This window comes from Mirounga angustirostris, unplaced genomic scaffold (genome assembly GCF_029215605.1).
Source record: "Mirounga angustirostris isolate CCGP_5_RB_7025 unplaced genomic scaffold, mMirAng1.0.hap1 SCAF_6, whole genome shotgun sequence".
In the NCBI taxonomy this organism is placed as follows: domain Eukaryota; kingdom Metazoa; phylum Chordata; class Mammalia; order Carnivora; family Phocidae; genus Mirounga; species Mirounga angustirostris.
In genome coordinates, this window is record NW_026991714.1 from 127,536,508 (window position 1) to 127,554,402 (window position 17,895).

The 17,895-nt window shown below is 59.1% G+C and overlaps 3 protein-coding genes across 12 annotated transcripts in view; 2 read left to right on the top strand and 1 right to left on the bottom strand.

Annotated features, from left to right (window-relative positions):
- MRPL43 (mitochondrial ribosomal protein L43) overlaps positions 1-193 on the bottom strand; it is a 1,189-nt gene extending 996 nt beyond the window's left edge. The window contains exon 1 of the mRNA XM_045878639.3: positions 59-193. Coding sequence (XP_045734595.1) covers positions 59-189 — 131 coding nt within the window. The 5' untranslated portion in view covers positions 190-193. The remainder of the gene's footprint in view (positions 1-58) is intronic.
- On the top strand, positions 142-5,346 carry TWNK (twinkle mtDNA helicase). Of its 5 annotated transcripts, none has more exons than XM_045878638.3 (6): positions 142-436; positions 2,032-2,158; positions 2,323-2,586; positions 2,740-2,847; positions 3,159-3,300; positions 4,172-5,346. In XM_045878638.3, exons 1-6 carry the CDS (start codon positions 142-144, stop codon positions 4,490-4,492), a joined length of 1,257 nt encoding a protein of 418 aa, XP_045734594.2. In that variant the 3' UTR covers positions 4,493-5,346. The 5 variants fall into 5 exon arrangements, with proteins under 5 accessions (XP_045734594.2, XP_064451250.1, XP_045734591.1 ...); XM_064595180.1 differs by having other exon boundaries at positions 377-436; positions 2,346-2,586; XM_045878635.3 differs by having other exon boundaries at positions 423-1,911; positions 2,346-2,586.
- A 2,241-nt stretch (positions 5,347-7,587) lies between these two features.
- Positions 7,588-17,807, top strand: LZTS2 (leucine zipper tumor suppressor 2). 6 transcript variants are annotated; one of them, XM_064595181.1, is made up of 6 exons: positions 7,588-7,791; positions 8,231-8,537; positions 13,154-13,603; positions 14,232-14,894; positions 15,396-15,653; positions 16,456-17,807. In XM_064595181.1, exons 3-6 carry the CDS (start codon positions 13,196-13,198, stop codon positions 17,137-17,139), a joined length of 2,013 nt encoding a protein of 670 aa, XP_064451251.1. In that variant the 5' UTR covers positions 7,588-7,791; positions 8,231-8,537; positions 13,154-13,195; the 3' UTR covers positions 17,140-17,807. The 6 variants fall into 6 exon arrangements, with proteins under 6 accessions (XP_064451251.1, XP_045734597.1, XP_064451252.1 ...); XM_045878641.3 differs by lacking the exon at positions 8,231-8,537 and having other exon boundaries at positions 7,590-7,791; XM_045878643.3 differs by lacking the exons at positions 7,588-7,791; positions 8,231-8,537 and adding an exon at positions 9,237-10,556 and having other exon boundaries at positions 14,232-14,879.
- The last annotated feature ends 88 nt before the right edge of the window (positions 17,808-17,895 follow it).

The window sequence follows — 17,895 nt, forward strand, 5'->3', positions numbered from 1 at the left end:
CCCCTGACCCGGGGCGACCTCAGCCCGGAGAGCACCCCGCGCCCTTCGCCCAGTTCACCTGGCGCCACGAGACGACGGCGCATCGCGGCTGAGGCTAAAGCTGAGACGCTGCAGCTGCTGTACGTAGCGCCCCAGCCCGTTATGGAGGACACTGGCCAGGAAGCGGCTCGGGGTCCCGCGCGCCGTCATGGCCGCAGCGCCCAGGTCGCGCAGGCCAGCCTGGAGGGGCGGCGGGGGAGGGGAGCGAGACGAACGCCGAAGCTTCCGGTTCCGGGAACACCCGCGGCCGGGAGTTTTGCTTCCGCGGTCGCGGCGCGAGGCGCGCCAGTGAACCGCGTTGCGGGCGAGAGGGGCGAGGGGAGGGTAGTGACGCGCGGTCCGGGTCGCGAGCCGCGCAGCTTCTGTCAGAAGAGCCGAGGGAGGACGCGGGGGCGAGGTGAGCGCGGGGACTGGCGGGAGCCGCCCGGTGGCGCTCTGGTCGTGGCGAGTCCCCTTTGAGGGAAGGAGCGGCGAAGAGGGCCTCCCCTTGGGGGCTAGCGCGGTGGGGTCTGGAACGACGCAGGCGGCGGTAGAGATGGCAACGACGAGGAGATCCCTTGGCCGGGCGGGAGCGGTGAAGAGATGATCTAGAGAAAGTAGAGCGGTGAGGCGGTGGCTGTACGGGGCCATAGAGGTGGAGAGCCGGATAGAGGCCCACGGACGTGAAAGATGGGCGTAGATGTGAAGTAGCAATGCAGAGGGGCTGACGAGGGTTCAGAGAGATGTTTATGAGGGACAAGTTGGAAGAAAGAAGCCACCTCGAGTGGGCTCTGTAGAGTGTGCTGTGCAGAGGATCCCTAGGGTCTGACCTAGCGAAGGCACCCAAACCAGGGACGGAAAGCATTTCAATTAGTGACTTCCTCGATTTGACTAGGAATGTGGGTACTCCTTCGAGGTGGGTACCCCCTCCGTATCCTGCTACCCCTGCGTGGGGAGTGGATGGGTCGGAGGGGCCTGCCCAGAAGCTTGGTCCCAGGCTCTCCTCGAAGACGGTACAGGAAGGAGGCTCTCCCAGCCTTGGAGGTACCAGTGTTGCCTGTAACTGCAACTGAAATCCGCCAATATTTGAGGGCACATGGGATCTCCTTCCAGGATGGCCACAGCTGCCTGCGGGCACCGAGCCCCTTTGTGAAGGCCTTGCAGCTCAAGGACCAGACTGGTGCTACTGCTTCCTTCAGCCTTTTCATTGACAAGACCACAGGCCGCTTTCTCTGCATGACCAGCCTAGCAGAGGGCAGCTGGGAAGACTTCCAGGCCAGCGTGGAGGGGCGAGGGGATGGGGCCAGAGAGGGGGTCCTGCTTGGTGAGGCCCCAGAAGCTAAGGACAGTGAGGAGGTCCAGAGGATCTGGGACCGAGCCATACCTCTCTGGGAGCTGCCCGAACCAGAGGAGGCCCAGCTGGCTCGTGTGATGTTTGGCCTTACCAAAGTGACAGATGACATACTCAGGCGTTTCAGTGTGCGGTATTTGCGGCCTGCTCGCAGCCTTGTCTTCCCTTGGCTCTCCCCTGGAGGTTTGGGATTAAGAGGCCTGAAGCTACTAAGTGCTGAAGTCCAGGGAGATGAAGTGCACTATAAGGAAACCACCATTCCCCGGCCTGGTGTCTACCACAATCTGTTTGGGTTACCACTGATCAGTCGGCGAGATGTTGAGGTGGTACTGACAGGTCGAGAGCTGGACAGCCTGGCCTTGAACCAATCCACAGGACTGCCCACCCTTGCCCTACCCCGAGGAACTGCCTGCTTACCCCCTGCCTTGCTCCCTTACCTTGAACAGTTTCGACGTATTGTGCTCTGGCTGGGAGATGACCTTCGGTCCTGGGAAGCTGCCAAGTTGTTTGCCCGAAAACTGAATCCCAAGCGATGCTCCTTGGTACGGCCTGGGGACCAGCAGCCCCGTGCCCTGGAGGCCCTGAACCAAGGCTTAAATCTTTCTCGTATTCTGCGTACTGCCCTGCCTGCGTGGCACAAGTCTATCGTGTCTTTCCGGCAGCTTCGGGAGGAGGTGCTAGGAGAACTGTCAAATGTGGAGCAGGCAGCTGGCATCCGCTGGAACCGCTTCCCAGACCTCAATCGTCTCTTGAAGGGACATCGGAAGGGGGAGTTGACAGTCTTCACAGGTGAGCCCTTGGGAAATCACTACTTGGGGTAAGAGGCAAAGGATCAGGCGACAAAAGCATGTGGGTTTGGGCCATGGCAAATCTTAAAGAGGAGGTTTCTCCCAACTTTGAAGCCCTTGCTCCAGGTCTTGGTTTTAAGGGTAGAACTTTCCTCCCTCACCCAGGTCTGTGTTCAACCCCCCTGCAGGGCCAACTGGCAGTGGAAAGACGACATTCATCAGTGAGTATGCCCTGGATTTGTGTACCCAGGGGGTAAACACACTCTGGGGTAGCTTTGAGATCAGCAACGTGAGACTAGCCCGGGTCATGCTGACACAGTTCGCTGTGGGGCGGCTAGAAGAGCAACTGGACAAATACGACGAGTGGGCAGACCGCTTTGAGGACTTGCCTCTCTATTTCATGACTTTTCATGGGCAGCAGAGCATCAGGTAAGATTCCAAGGCCTAGGGTTTTCAAAGAATGGAAGGGCAGGAGAACAGATCCCCAACAGAATTTTCAGGAATGCTGGCTTTTCTGCTGGGATGGTTTAAAGAGACTACTTATAATTGACTCTTGAATTCATTGCCTTTTCCTCTTCCCAGGACTGTAATAGACACAATGCAACATGCAGTATACGTCTATGACATTTGTCATGTGGTCATCGACAATCTGCAGTTCATGATGGGGCATGAGCAGCTGTCCACAGACAGGTGACATCCTCTTGTCTCTCTGGAACCCACTTGAACATGCAATTCTTCTCATGCAGTTGGCCCCTAGGCATGCACACTGTACTCTTTTGTTTTCTGACATGTGTGTTTGCACACACCACCCCATACGTATTTCTGTCTCATAGAGGTGTGGGTTGTGGCAGTAGGAAGTATGGATAGGGACCTAAGTGTGAGTCCTTGGGTAGAGTGGGTTGGGGCGGTTTGTGGGGAGATGTGAATGAATTGCGTGTGGGTATGTTCTTGTCCTTCTCTCTGTGTCTGATAATGTCTTTACTTTGATGGGGTTGGGGCAGGATTGCAGCTCAAGACTACATCGTTGGGGCCTTTCGAAAGTTTGCAACAGACAATAGCTGCCATGTGACACTGGTCATTCATCCCCGGAAGGAGGATGATGATAAGGAACTGCAGACAGCATCAATTTTTGGTTCAGCCAAAGTAAGTGGCCTTTAGAGGAGCCCAAGTTTTGGGGAGTAGAGGGGACAGGTGTGACCAGGGATGGCCTTCATTCAGCCTTAAATCATCTTGACTGTCCACCTGGAAGAGGCAGGAGACAGCTGCCTCTGGGGCCATGACATGAGGAACACATGTGCTAGGAATATAAAGGCTGATAATAGTTGGTCCTTTGCCTTCACATCGGAGTTCACATCGTCCAGTGGGGAAAATAGTGAGACAGTGATTATAACTCAGTATAAGAGCTATGATAGGCAACATAGGTATTTGGGGAACAATGAGACATCTGAGTCAGCCTGGACATCTGGAGAGACTTCCTTGCCCATTCGGGGAGAGGAGGTATCAAAAGAGGTTGGGTTGAGTTCTGGCAGACAGTAAGTGTTAAATAATCGAATAAATGGGAGGGCTTTCTGGGCAGCAGGACCGACGCGGTCCTGGAGCTTCCAGGGATATGCTGAGTGCCTGTTACATGCTAGGCCTGGGCTGGGCACAGGGAATCCAGGGTGAGGAGCACAAACTATGCCACCATGGAACAAACATGGAGCTGGGGAAGAGAGTGACACAGAAGTGCAAAGATGGTGGTTCTTTCTTTATGGGGATCAAGAATGGTCTCTGATGAAGTGTGACATTCAGACCGAGACCTGAACGATAAGAAGCTGGGGTTGAGTGGGGTGGTGAGCTGTGGAGAAGTGTCACAAGCAGAGGAGTCCGGGGCAGTGAGGTAGTCAAGGAACTGAAAGACAGGTGGCCCCATCATCATGGTCAGTAGTTCAGGGAGCTTTGCCATTCTTCCCTGGACCTTCAGCCTTTCTTTCTGCTTCTCACTGCTCTTCCTCCTTCTGCCCCCATCCCCCAGGCAAGCCAAGAAGCGGACAACGTTCTGATTCTACAGGACAGGAAGCTGGTAACTGGTCCAGGGAAACGGTATCTGCAGGTATCCAAGAACCGCTTTGATGGAGATGTAGGTGTCTTCCCACTGGAATTCAACAAGAGCTCTCTCACCTTTTCCATACCACCAAAGAGCAAGGCTCGGCTTAAGAAGGTCAAGGATGACAATGGGCTAGTGACCAAAAAGCCTTCTTCTGGCAAAAAGGGGGCTGTGCCCCAGAACTCCAAGACTTGCTTGGGTCAGGCCCACCACCCCTACCAGCCAGACCCCTCCAAGCCCTCAAGGTGAAGGCAGTGCAGAGCTGGACACTGAAATGAGCCTGACAAAACAGGCTGGGACACAGACTTTCTTAGCCCTCTGCTAAGGCTACCTCTGTCCTGTGGTCCTAAGCTAGGGACCCTCCTCCGTCAGAGGGGCCTAACCTAGGGCAGAATTCCATCCTGAGAGAATGCAATTTAACAGATATCTGAGAGCCTCCAGTGTGCCGTATACAGCACTGACAAGACAGGTGAGGCCCCTGCTTCTCTAGAACCCACGATCTGGTAAGGGAGACAAGAAAAATAATACAAAACAGTGTCAAACGGTGAGATATACTATGAAGAAAAAACAGTAATGCAATAGTGCTTACAGGCTAGTTTAAGGTCTGAATAGGTATCTCTAAGCAGAGGACCCTGGAGATGGGGCCTAAAGAACTAGGATTGAGCCATGTGAACATCTGGAGAAAGAGGGATCCAAGCAGAGGGAAAATTAGACACACAGGCCCTGTGGTGGGAATGAGCAAATTGAGTGCAAAGCCCTGGGTTCAGACCCTGAACCTGGAAGGGAATAGAGGACTTCTTGCCAAAACTCCAGCCTAGGTTTCTGGAGCCACAGGGTGATACACGGTGGGTATCATACTCTGCTGCCTCCTCTGGACCCTGCCATGTGGTGGCACTCGCTACCATTGGATCCTAGGTGCTTGGCCCTGTATTATCAGGGCCCCAAAGGTGGAACTGGCTGGAGAAGAAAGCTGTGAACCCAGAGTGCCTGCCACCTGGACACTGATTCCATGTTATGCTGCCTCAGACCACTGGAGTGGACATAGTCATGACTTTTTGTAGAGCCTTTTCTAGTTTTACTGAAAAAAATTTTCCATTGCCTTTGTTTCTGTGTTTTTTCTTATTTGTCCACCAGATGTCTCCCCAGTCTATAACTGGATTTTCCTCTTGATTTGAATAGGGAGTCTTTGAGCTGTGCACTCCCAAGGAAGCAAGGGCATTAAAGGGCCTTGACCCACACATCCCTTTATGCCTCTTCTTGGCTCAGGGATGACAGGATGGTGCCTCTTTATCCCTATCTTCCCTGAAGATCTCCATGTAATCCCTGGCAGAGGTGTGGGTCACTGGGCCACACGCCTAGGCCCTGCCTGACCGGCTGTCCCTAGGTGATACGAGCCACTCACTGACCTCTCAGTGTGGACACATGCTCAGTGTCTTATCTGGCTCCCCATCCATTTCCCTCGTCCTTGTACACTATTTCTCTTACGTTCGTATGTGTCAGAACTCCTGGGACTCTTTAAAAATGCAGAACCTAGGGCCTACTCTCTCCCCAATAAACACGCACACAGACGTTTTTAATTCTGAAGGTCTGAGGAAAGGCACAGGATTCCTCATTTTTAACAAGTACTGAAGGAGATTGTAAAGTTAGAGGCCTTGTCAGAAATAGTCCTAAATGAGGGCACTTTCCCATCTCACTTCCTGTGATAGCCTAAAGTCCCATTTTCCCTTTAGATTTGCATGCAAGGATAGTCAGAATGCAAGATGTTCTGAGGGGGCTGGGGAGAAGGCTTTTGTAAGGGTGAGCAGAGGTTTCCTGCTCCCTTGAAGCAGGTCTGCCTTACCAAGTTCTCCCAGTCCACCTAAGGGGGCTGCTTCTGGGGCCCTGTGGAAGGCTCTGGGGTCTCTGGTCTGTTGTATGTGAGAACTGTGGCTACAACTGTCTCCTGAAACAGACCCTGGAACAAAGCTGTTCTCTGGGGAAGAACCTGCGGGGGAGGGAGGGGGTAGCTCCTCCAGGGCCTCCCTTCTTGGGGGTCTCTCCCAGACTGGCTGGAGCCAGTCCTCCTAATCCCGCAGTAATCATTCCCAGCCGCTGGCTGGTCTATGCCTCATCCAGGATCTGTAACACTGAACGTCAGCCATACCTTCCAGATGCACGCCACCGGGTCATTCCTACCTCTAAGGATTCTGGTCTACTGGGAACGCCTGGTGTGTTCTCAGGAAATCCTTGAGGGATTTCCATTAGGGCCTTTGTGAGGTCTCTGCCAATTGGGGATAGAGGGATAGATACACACTTGCCTGTCTTGCCCTACACTCCTAGCAGACTCCCCCACACAGCACAAACCAGAATGATGGGAGGCGAAGTTAATGCTCCCCCAGCCACACCCCCTACACACATTCCTTTGCACACCTGTCTTAAACTCCTCACATCAAGACTAAAGTATGTTCAGGAGTCTCTGGAGCCTAGAGAGCAGTGGGGGATCCCTGGGTCCTATGTAAGGTCCCTGGGAGCCACGTCCCTATACCCAACCAGAGTGGATTGAGGCAAATTACCTGGGCTCTGCCTATATCCAATTGAATATTAAGAATCTCCCTGAGAGTTCAGGAAGGGCTTGGCCAAGCAGGGTCCAGCTGGATCTGCAGCCCTGTCCTCAGATTTAGTGTCATTTTTATCTGTGAGGGGGCATCTTGGGTCCTCCAGTAGCTTCTTTACTACAGGTGGGTTTGAGAAGAGACTAAATTCACTGGACTCCTGCTGCCCAAGTACTCACGCTGCAAGTATGGCCCAGATACCTGTAGATACCACAGTCTGTGCCTTCCCACAGGCTGCTTTGGGTGCCACGGGGGGAGCCCTAGGTGCCTCCCTGCAATACAGGGCAACTTCCTGTTTGTGCCTGTGGGTGGAATTTTATGAGTCGAAGGGAAGCCTGGCTATGCTCTGTGGGGGGGCCAGAACTGGCAAACATGCTCACCTGGGCAGACACCTACTCCGGGGGAGGGGAGGTGCTGGTTCTGCTAGGGCAGTTCCGACCGACCGCAGGGTGGGGCGGGGTCTGTTTTGGTGAAACCCGAGCCGTCTTTGTCTGCTTCCTAGGGGTTTTCCTTGTTCCCGGGGAATGAGCTGAGAGTGGACCCGGTTTGGCTCCCTACAGGGCAGGGCAGGGGCAGTAAAGCCCTATCGTCAACTTGGTTAGGGCGGCCAGGTAGTTTAGTTCTCGGTCACGTGCTGCTCGTCCCTTCCCCAGGTCGAAAACCAAATCCAGAAAGCTGTGAAGTCGGAGGCCAGAGGGGCAGCCTCAGGCCACCGTCGAGCTACCGCTGGGCTGGGTACCGGGTCGGCTGTTGCGGGGGTGCTGGGCAGACCACTCCCCTCCCTGGGTCGGGGGCGCGGCCTCAGCCGCCCCGCCCCGCTCCACCAGGCCGGGCCAGGCGGGCGCCCGGAGTCCGGAGCCCGGAGCTGGCTGGGAGCCGGCAGATCCGCGGCGAGGAGGTGCCCGCGCTGGAGCAGGAGCCGGGCGGGAGCTGGAGCCGCGGCGCAGGTGGCGCTGGGTGAGTGGTGGGGCCGTGGAGGTGTCGGAACTCCAGCCTCCGGCACATCCCGGCTCCGGAGCGAACTTTCCCGGTCTGGGGAAGCCGGGGTTTGGAGTGAGGAGGGGGTCCTATTCTGGGGTGGGGGCGGGGGTGCACGCGGGGAGCCTGAACAGGGAACCGAGACGGAAACTCACACCGAGGGGTCCACACACGCGCGCACACAGACCCACGCACTTGGGACACACGAACACACGTGCACTCAGGAAAGGACGCGCCCAGTGGGTTACCCTTGCAGTCCCTGGAGCAGCGCCACGGGCCCACACGGACCCCCAGCGGACAAGGTGCTCTGCTGTCGCGTACTTGACGGGGGTGGGAGAAAAGGGCTGCCCGGCGACCGCCGACGGGGGCGAGCCGGGTGGGACACCTCCGGAGGTTCCTGCTTCCTGGCCGCCCACAGGTGAAGACTAAGACGTAAACAGGCGCCGAGCACGTGATCGCTTCGGAGACAAGTGGGCTGTGCTTCCCCACCCCCGCGTCAGGGCGAGGACCTGCCTCCCCAGTCCTGGGCGAGTCTGCGAGGTCTCCTGTCGGGCTGTATTCCATTCTCCGCCTCAAGAAATGTTAAGCCTTCCCACAGAAATGGGAGCACAACGCCCCCTGGAGTCCGGGTAGCGCAAGACTGAAGACTGTAGGGCTCGGTGGGGTTACCTGGGCTCCGCTCCTTCCTTCACCCGAACGCGTTCATGGTGCCCTCATCCCTGAAGGTATCGGAGGACGGCGCTATTTTTGATGGCAGTGTACGGCAACCCCCGCCCCATACCTCCAGTCTGGGGAGCAGCTGCCTGAGCGCCGGTGGTCCCCTTCCTGCCACCACCCCTCCTTGCAGAACTGGGACCTCCTCCCCTCACTGTACGAACAGAAAGCCCACTCGTGCAAGAGTGGGAGTCCTCCTTTCCCAGAGAATGCACGAGGGTAAATGTGCCCTAAGTACGGGAGTGGGCCCATCTCCCTGCCCTAGAAGGGAGGATGAACCCCCCCTCCCAGGGAATGAGGGAGTGGGCAGCGGCCCTCTGCCTCCCTCTCTGCCCCACCCTCCACCCCTCCACACATGCTGAGCCCAGCTGCTGCCTGAGCTTCTGGGCTGGCTGCCAGAAAGGGGAGGAGGCTCCTGGTGCCCCAAGAGGCTGGGATCAGGGCAAGGCCAGAGGAGGGGTCTCTACAGGAGGGGGGCTCAGTTTGTTCTTGTGAGGATCAGGGTCTGGGGTGAGCCTGAGGGTGGTTGGGCTATGTCTCCCTTTCCAGGGAAAAAGAAAGAAAAACAACCCCTTTCCATAGAGCTAAAAATAGAGCTGAGAGCCGGCCAGGGCTGTGGCCTGGAAGGGGGGGATGCTCCTTCCTGGGGCAGAGGAGCTCTGGCAGGCCTTGGCGTTGGGGGTGGGGATGCAAGTAGGGGGTGGGAGGCGGTCCTTGTCCAGGGCTGTGGGCATTCGCTGGCCTGACTGGGGCACAGAGACCCCTCGGGGAAAGTCTGTGTGGTAGAATGTTTGTGAAACACCACGTGTATGTGTAAGTTGTCTGAATGAGACCACCAATGTGTGAAAGATGCTTAGGAGAGGAAGCCCATTTGAGATTGTGCCTCGGTAGGAAGGCCTTTGAGTCTATGTGAAAGACTCTGCACAGCAAGATGTGTGACAGTTTGTGTGTGAGTTGGCCTGAAAGATTATGGAAAGAAGGAACATGGAACCACGTGATGGATGAGACTGTGTGATTGTGGCTGCAGGGGACTGAATGTGGGAAAGGTCGTGTGGGTGTTATGAAGACTGTGTTGTTTGCAAGAGGGTGAGAATATCTGTGACCCTGAGAAGACAGAGGAGTGTTGTCAGCTGTGAGGCTGGTGTAGGTTCGGACTGTAGGTTTGGACCGCCTCAACCCAGTGACTGTTGGGGAGGGAGGGCAGGGGCTGCCGCTCTCCCAGCAATGACCTCTGTCTTAACAAATGATTCTGAAGGAAGGTTGGGGAGCAGACAGCCGCGCCCGGGACAGGCCTGGGCTCGCGGGGTCGAGAGGGTACAGTGCTGGGGAGCCGGGTAGGGGCCCCCAGGGCTGGGGGGGTGACGGTGTATTCTCCGAATGTGTCGCCAGGTGGCGCCACCTCCGCAAATCCGAATATGCCTCTATTAACCGCTGGGGGTGGGGCAGGCACGGCCCGAGCCTGGGTCCCCGACCGGTCCTGGGGAGCAAGGGCCCGGCAGCCGGGGAGGGTTGGGGGGGCAGCTGACCCTCGGCGCCCCGCTCCGGACTCCGAAACCGGAGAGTGTGTCTTGCGGGGCAGGCTTCGATCGAGGAGCGGAGGGGGAAGGGCGGCCGCTGTGGCGCCCGGCCCTTTGTGCTCGAACAATGACCAGCTGCCGCTGGCCCCGGGGCCCGAGTAGGGGTAGAGGGTGACCCGCCGCCGCCGCCGAGTCCTGAGCCGACCGGGCTTCGAGGGGAGGGGGGGAATCCCGAGTCCCGTGGCGCCGTCCCCGCGTGCGCCCGGCCGGCCTCGCGTGACGCGGGGTGCCTGCGCGTGTCCGCGCCCGGGGCGGGGACGCCCCTCGGACCCCTCCCCCGCGCTGCGCCGCCCACTCGGGCCGGACGGGGGCCGGTCGGGCCGGGGGCGCCGCGGAGGCGGGGCCGGGCCGGGCCGGGCGGCTCCGAGTGGCCGCGCGCGGGCTGGAGCCGGGCGGCAAGCCTGTGGAGCGCTGGGGGCGGCCCGGGGCTGAGCATGGAGCGGCGCGGCGGAGGTGAGGGGGGGCCGGGGCTGGGAGGCGACCTGGGGGCGCCCCCAACTTCTGCGCGGCGGAGGGCCGGTGCGGAGGCGGCATCCCCCAGCCGACCCCACTTAATGGAAGCGGAGAAAGGGGGGGGTTGCTCTGGAGGGTGGGTTGGGGGCTCCGGCTTCCTGTCGCGGAATGGGATCTCGTGATCCCAGACTTGATCCCGTTTGACTGGTCTTTGGAGTTCGGTGGGGGGAGACTTTCCCCAACTCTTCAGCCCCGAAACAGGTCTGTGGGAGTTCAGCTTAGCCAGACCTGCCCGGGGCCCTGGCTGAACCCAGCGCTTGGCTGCCCCCAGCCCACTAAGGGTGTGTGTGCGTATGTGTGTGTGTGTGTGTGTGTGTGTGCGCGCGCGTGCGCGCGCTGGGCCAGAGTGATTACTCAGGGAGTGCTGGGGAGAGCCAGGGGTTCCCTTTCCCACAGCCACAACGCATTTCTCAAAATGGAGCCTCCACTTGCCCCTCCTTCTCTCTCGGGCTCCCGCTCTTAGAGCCCGGCTGGCTGGGCCTGGCTTCCCAGAGGCCTGGCTCTGGCTCCCTGAGTGTCTGGCTCTCAGGGCCCAGTTTTTATAGCTCTTCTGGGTTTAGGGGCCTCTGGCTCCGTGGGATTCAGGGGCCCAGACTCACTGGGTCAGCCTGTCTCCTTGTCTGCCTGACCCTGGGGCCTCTCTGAGTCTTTGTCTCTTGTCTCTTGGGTCCCTGTCTTTCTCTGAGTCTGTCTCTCTCCTCCCCTTACTTCTCACTTTCTCAGTGCTCACTGAAGTGGGCAAATGCAGACAGAGGTGCCAGCCTCCACTGCCCCCTAAGAAGCCCCGTCCCCACAGCTTTCTCCGGGCCCTGGAGTGGTGTGGGAGAGGGCAGGAGATGGGGTGTGCCATCTGCTTAGCCCAGGGCTGGCACTTGGTGGGTGCACTCTGCTCTCCCCCAGGTCCCAAGCCCTAGCTCCTCCACCCTCAGTCTGGATACCTTCCTGGTTCTCAGGGTCCTTTGACTCGAGCGGGGAGGTGGAGGGTGGGCCTAGTGGAATACAAGCAAGAAAGAAGGGGGATAGACCAAAGGAGTCAGATAATGTGTCTCTCCTTTCCCCACACTCCAGTGAGTGACAAGAACCAGGCTCCTGCTCACCCAGTTGGCCCTGCTTGCCACCCAGGCTCCCACCCACTCTCACACATGCCCTATCCACATACACATACTCGTCTGTACACACTTGTGCACACTCACTTTCCTGTTCGTATGCTCGTGTAAGATGCAGGGGGGGTTAACATATAAACTCGTGTATCTGAAGGGACATCTATCCAAAGACACTCAGAGAGTTGCACTCATACACCACGAATTCACTTATCCTATATGCAGTTATTACTTGTGCGTATTTTCTGAGGGATCCCGAAGCACACACGTACTCTTTTATGACATATTAATCCACACACATGAATAATAGGAATGTACTGATACAACTATTCAAACATACATATACTCACACACGCGCATTCATGATGTTTTCACACATTTTCACAGACGCATTTCCACGCGCCTGTGCACAGTCTCACACACACCAATAAGTACAGACACAAACTCCTGTTCCTACGCAATTCTCTGTCCACTTCTTGGCCCCCACTCTGCATGATGATTTCAGCAGATGCCTGAGTCCTGCTCTTCGGCCTCAGGCCTGGGGAGGGAGTTCCGGGTGGAGACTTGCTGTCCCCTTCCAGGAAGGAGCAGAGCCTGGGGAGGTGGAGCCCTCTTCCCTGGGTTCCAGGGAAGTGAGATCTGAGAGCAGCTGCCAGAGGTGATGGTGGGGCTTTCACCCTCATCCCCTCCGGGCTGCTCTGGAGACTGTCTAAAGCCGGATGGTTTCACAGAACCAGAGGTTGGCCGCAGGCCTGTGTAGGCTCCTTTAGGCCAGACTGATTGGGTGTGGTAAGGCTCGGAGTTGTCATGGAAGCAAGCAGGAGCCTGCATCCACCTCTAGAAGGCAGGAGACCCCAGAGGGCACCTGTGCACTCCCTAAAAGCTCTGGGTTTCTTGTTTGGCCGGCTCCATCCTTGCCGCCTCTCCGTCTGGGAGAAACAGGCCCAGCTGGGGGAGGCTGGGCGCTGCCTGGCCTTGGCTCTTTATTCCCTAATTACCATCTGAGTTGCTGACTGTGTCCCTGAGGTTGCCTCTGCCCCAAGTGCCCTCTAATGAGGCCACCTGTCCCAGGGGACCAGAAACCTGTGCTGGGAGCTGGTAGAGAACTCCCTCCTAAACTTGAGTCCCGAACTCTGTGAGGGATGCAGGTTTGGGCGGGGCACTGCGTCACCAGCAGGCCTCCCTTCCCCTCATCTTCCTTGCTTGGTAAGGTCAGCCCTTAGCACTGCTCAGACCAGAGTTGGACGGTGATCTGGATCCCAGGAAGACCCGAGTTTCATGCCAGTGCTTGGAGGAGGAGCCTTCGGGGATCAGGGCTTGTACCCGATCTCAGGAGGCTGTTTGACGTGGGACAAGGGGTCAGGAGAGGGACTCGGGGACTTGTATAGGGAGGGGCCTCAAGGTGAAGGGACTCTGACGCCACTGCCCTGCTCACAGGTTCCCCTGGAGGCCCTTGGCCAGGCCTGAGCCTCTGTCGCCATGGCCATTGTGCAGACTCTGCCAGTGCCACTCGAGCCCGCTCCTGAGGCCACCACTGCCCCACAAGCTCCAGCCATGGGCAGCGTGAGCAGCCTCATCTCAGGCCGGCCCTGCCCCGGGGGGCCAGCTCCTCCCCGCCACCATGGCCCCCCTGGGCCCACCTTCTTCCGCCAGCAGGATGGCCTGCTCCGGGGTGGCTATGAGGCACAGGAGCCGCTGTGCCCAGCTGTGCCCCCTCGGAAGACCGTCGCTGGCACCAGCTTCACCTACATCAACGAGGACTTCCGGACAGAGTCACCCTCCAGCCCGAGCAGTGACATTGAGGATGCCCGAGAACAGCGGGCACGCAACGCCCATCTGCGCGGCCCCCCACCCAAGCTCATCCCTGTCTCTGGAAAGCTGGAGAAGGTAAGGACCAGCCCTTCCTTTGGGGCCTGGGTGGAATCAGGAGCCCCCTGAAGAAGCTGGAATTTGGGGGCCGATTTAGAGGAGAGAATGTGGGCTGCAGATTCACCAGACCTGGGTTCTAATCCCAGCTCTGCCTCATTCCAGCTGCATGAGCTCAGGGAAGTCACTTAGCCTTTCTGAGCCAGAGGTTCTGTATCTGCAATGTGGAGGCACCAGGTCAGCTCTCCTGAGATGGTCGGGAGCATCCCATCACACAGTGTATGTCAGTGTTGAGCCTAGTGCCTGTCACACAACACGTGCTCAGTAAAGGTGAGCTGCTCAGACTCCTGTAACTGTGCAACGGCTACGCATCTGACTCTGAACGAGGCCTTTAACTTTGCTGAGCCTCCATTTGCTCATCTGTAAAACGGGCACAGTGATAATATTTTGCTCGTGTGGCTGTTGTAATGATTAGCGATGAACCTTTTAAGTGGCTTGCCATAAAGGGTATCAGGAGGCCCTCAGCGGTGGTAGCAATTAGTATTAATGTGTGGGGATTGGGGACCCCAGATCGGAGAGCAGGGAGTATGATAAGGGCTTTGAAAGATTGGGCAGCTCATCCCCAGTGTCACGTGGCACCTCATTTCAGAACATGGAGAAAATCCTGATCCGCCCAACAGCCTTCAAGCCGGTGCTGCCCAAACCTCGAGGGGCACCATCCCTACCTAGCTTCCTGGGTCCTCGGGCCGCCGGACTGTCTGGGAGCCAGGGCAGCCTAACACAGCTGTTCGGGGGCCCTGCCTCGTCCTCGTCCTCCTCCTCCTCCTCGGCTGCTGACAAACCCCTGGCACTGAGTGGCTGGACCAGCGGCTGCCCATCAGGGACACTGTCTGACTCCGGCCGAAACTCACTGTCCAGCCTGCCCACCTACAGCACCGGGGGTGCAGAGCCAGCCAGCCACTCCCCAGGCGGGCACCTGCCCTCCCACGGCCCTGCGCGGGGGGCACTGCCCGGGCCAGCCCGAGGGGCCCCTACTGGGCCCTCCCACTCGGACAGTGGCCGATCCTCCTCCAGCAAGAGCACAGGCTCCCTGGGAGGCCGTGTGGCTGGGGGGCTCTTGGGCAGTGGTGCCCGGGCCTCGCCTGACAGCAGCTCCTGTGGGGAGCGCTCCCCACCCCCGCCCCCACCCCCTCCACCCCCTTCGGATGAGGCCCTGCTGCACTGTGTCCTGGAAGGAAAGCTCCACGACCGTGAGGCAGAGCTGCAGCAGCTGCGGGACAGTCTGGACGAGAGTGAGGTGACCGTGTGCCAGGTGTGGTCAGCAGTGATGGTGGGGTGGTCCGGCCGGACAGCTGCAGGAGCCGGGAGTCCAGGGAGCACTCCCGTGTGTGCCCGGGCGGGGGGGGGCGGCAGGTGAGGCCCAGCTGTCGGGCTTCACCTGGGGAGTGGTGAGGGGTCCCGGCCAGCACCGCCGTTGGCTGTCCTCAGACTTGAGCGAGACACTTCACGGGGCTGAGCCTCGCTGTCCTCAGCTAGAGATGGGCACATGTCTGGCCTCCTGGGGTTCGGATGAGGATTAAGTAAGGCAGAGGCTGTGGAGCGCTTAGAATGACGCCCGGCACCTAGGAATTTCTGCAGGGGCGTTTGCTATCATGGACATTGTCCCGAGAACCCTAGAAGTGGTTGTGACTAGAGTTACCGTAATTATTCTTGAGTGGTTGGATGGCCTCTCCGGTCCCCGAGCCCAGCCAAGAGCCGTTGGTGACCTGGGAGCAGTGGGCGGGGGGGACCCAGGTCTGCCTTCTGTCCCCAGGCGTATGAGGAGCGGCAGCGGCACTGGCCGCGGGAGCGGGAGCCGCCACGGGACGACAGCACGGCCCAGGCCCAGCGGGCGCAGCGGGCCCACCAGCTGCTCCAGCTGCAGGTGTTCCAGCTGCAGCACGAGAAGCGGCAGCTGCAGGACGACTTCGCGCAGCTGCTGCAGGAGCGGGAGCAGCTAGAGCGGCGCTGTGCCACCTTCGAGCGGGAGCAGCGGGAGCTCGGGCCACGGCTCGAGGAGACCAAGTGGGAGGTGGGCCAGGCCGGGAGGGGCGGGGAGCGGGGCCTCCTGGGACGAGCCCTGGGCCCAGGGGTCCAGCCATTAACACCCCCCCACCCAGCCTGCTACTCCCAGAGGTCCTCCCCATCCTCACCTCCGGGAGATGAAGATCTCCCTCTGACCTCCCTTCCTGGGGCGGGGAGGGGGTCCCCTTGTGCCCCCGTTTTAGGTCTCCTCGTTGCTCGGGTCGAGTGCTCACCTAGCCAGTGGCCTTCCCATCCACTGCCTCCCGACCAATAAGAATGTAGAGCCTGCTACGCACCCAGAACTTTCTAGCCGTTACTTAGAGTGGATCTTCCGATCCCCAGAACAGCCCTGGGAGGCGGCTATTGTTAACACCCCCATTTTTGAGATGAGGAAGGCTGGAGCCCAGAATTACGATTAGGCAGTGGCAGAGCTGAGATTTGAACTCAGGCCTGTGGCTCCATCATCTGCGCTTTTCACCAAAATGCCGTGGCGCCTCCCGGTGGAAGTGTGGGCACTGCCCTCAGTGGCTCCCAGTCCTGCAAAACCTGCCACCAGCCAGTCCTGGGCCTCTGTGATGGTTTAAAGTCACCTGCTTTGAAGGAAAAAGATCTGGGTCTGTGTTTTACGTCGGCCGCTTACTAGCCTATATGTGGCCTTGGACGTGTCACCGGGCTCGCCTCAGTGTCTCCATCCGTGTCGTGCGTGTCATGATCAAACAAGCTCTCCCCAAACACCCCGCGTGATCTCAGGGCCTGGCCCTCTGGGAGAAGCCCTCTCACCCCCCTCCCCGGCCCCCTCCCACCCCTAGGTGTGCCAGAAGTCAGGTGAGATCTCCCTGCTGAAGCAGCAGCTGAAGGAGGCCCAGGCAGAGCTGGTGCAGAAGGGCAGCGAGCTGGTGGCCCTGCGGGTGGCGCTGCGAGAAGCCCGAGGCGCGCTCCGGGCCAGCGAGGGCCGGGCGCGGGGCCTGCAGGAGGCGGCCCGGGCTCGGGAGCTGGAGCTGGAGGCCTGTTCCCAGGAGCTGCAGCAGCACCGCCGGGAGGCCGAGCGGCTCCGAGAGAAAGCTGGCCAGCTGGACAGCGAGGCGGCCGGACTCCGGGAAGCCCCCGGGTCACCTGCCGCCGCCGACCCATTCCTCCTGGCAGAGAGCGATGAGGCCAAGGCGCAGCGGGCGGCCGCCGGGGCCGGGAGCAGCCTGCGCGCCCAGGTGGAGCGGCTGCGGGCAGAGCTGCAGCGGGAGCGGCGGCGGGGTGAGGAGCAGCGGGACAGCTTCGAGGGGGAGCGGCTGGCCTGGCAGGCGGAGAAGGAGCAGGTGATCCGCTACCAGAAGCAGCTGCAGCACAACTACATCCAGATGTACCGGCGCAACCGGCAGCTGGAGCAGGAGCTGCGGCAGCTGAGCCTGGAGCTGGAGGCCCGGGAGCTCGCCGAGCTGGGCCTGGCCGAGCCGGCCCCCTGCATCTGCCTGGAGGAGATCACCGCCACCGAAATCTAGGGCCCTTGGCATCCCAGATCTGCGGGGAGCTCTGCCGAAGGGGGGAGGTGGCGGGAGCCTCAGGTCCACGGAGGTCCCCAAAGTCTTGAGGGCCCCAGAACCACTCGTCCCCTGGGATCCAGGCCTCTGGGCCTCTGCCAAGACCTTGGGGCGGCCCTGTGACTTGGATGAGCAAGATCAGACTCCTTGAAGGTCCCCGTTTCACGGTCATGCAGAGGCTCCTGCTCGCTTGACCCATTTCACCCCCCTTCTGCCGCCATTGCCACTCTGCCAAGCGCATTCATCCCAGACGCCAGGGGGCTGGGAGGAGGAGGAGGGGGCGCCTTCGTTTCCACACTCTTCCCTACCCCAAAGCCAGAGAGAGCCAGACAGCGCCAGCTGTCGCAGATGTGCCTGCCCCCACCCTGCCCGTGTCGGGGGCCAGGGCTGGGACTGGGATGTGACCCCCAGGCTCCAGCCCTGCAGCCTCTCTCCTGGGACAAGGGGGCTGTAGTCAGACCAAAGGAAGAACTCAGCATTGTCTTGTTTATTTGTGTTTGTGACCAAGTGGCCCCTCCCCACACCCAGGTTTATGGCCTCGTTTTCACTTGTATATTTTTCCACACTGTAAATTTCTTGTACAAACCCAAAGAAAAAAATTAAAAAATCTTTTGTTTTTAAAAAAAAAAGATGAGTGTGCTAGGTAGAGATTATGGGAACTTCTTTGACCCCTACCCCCAGGCCCCCTCAATTTGCTGGCTAATCCCTTACCCCTCA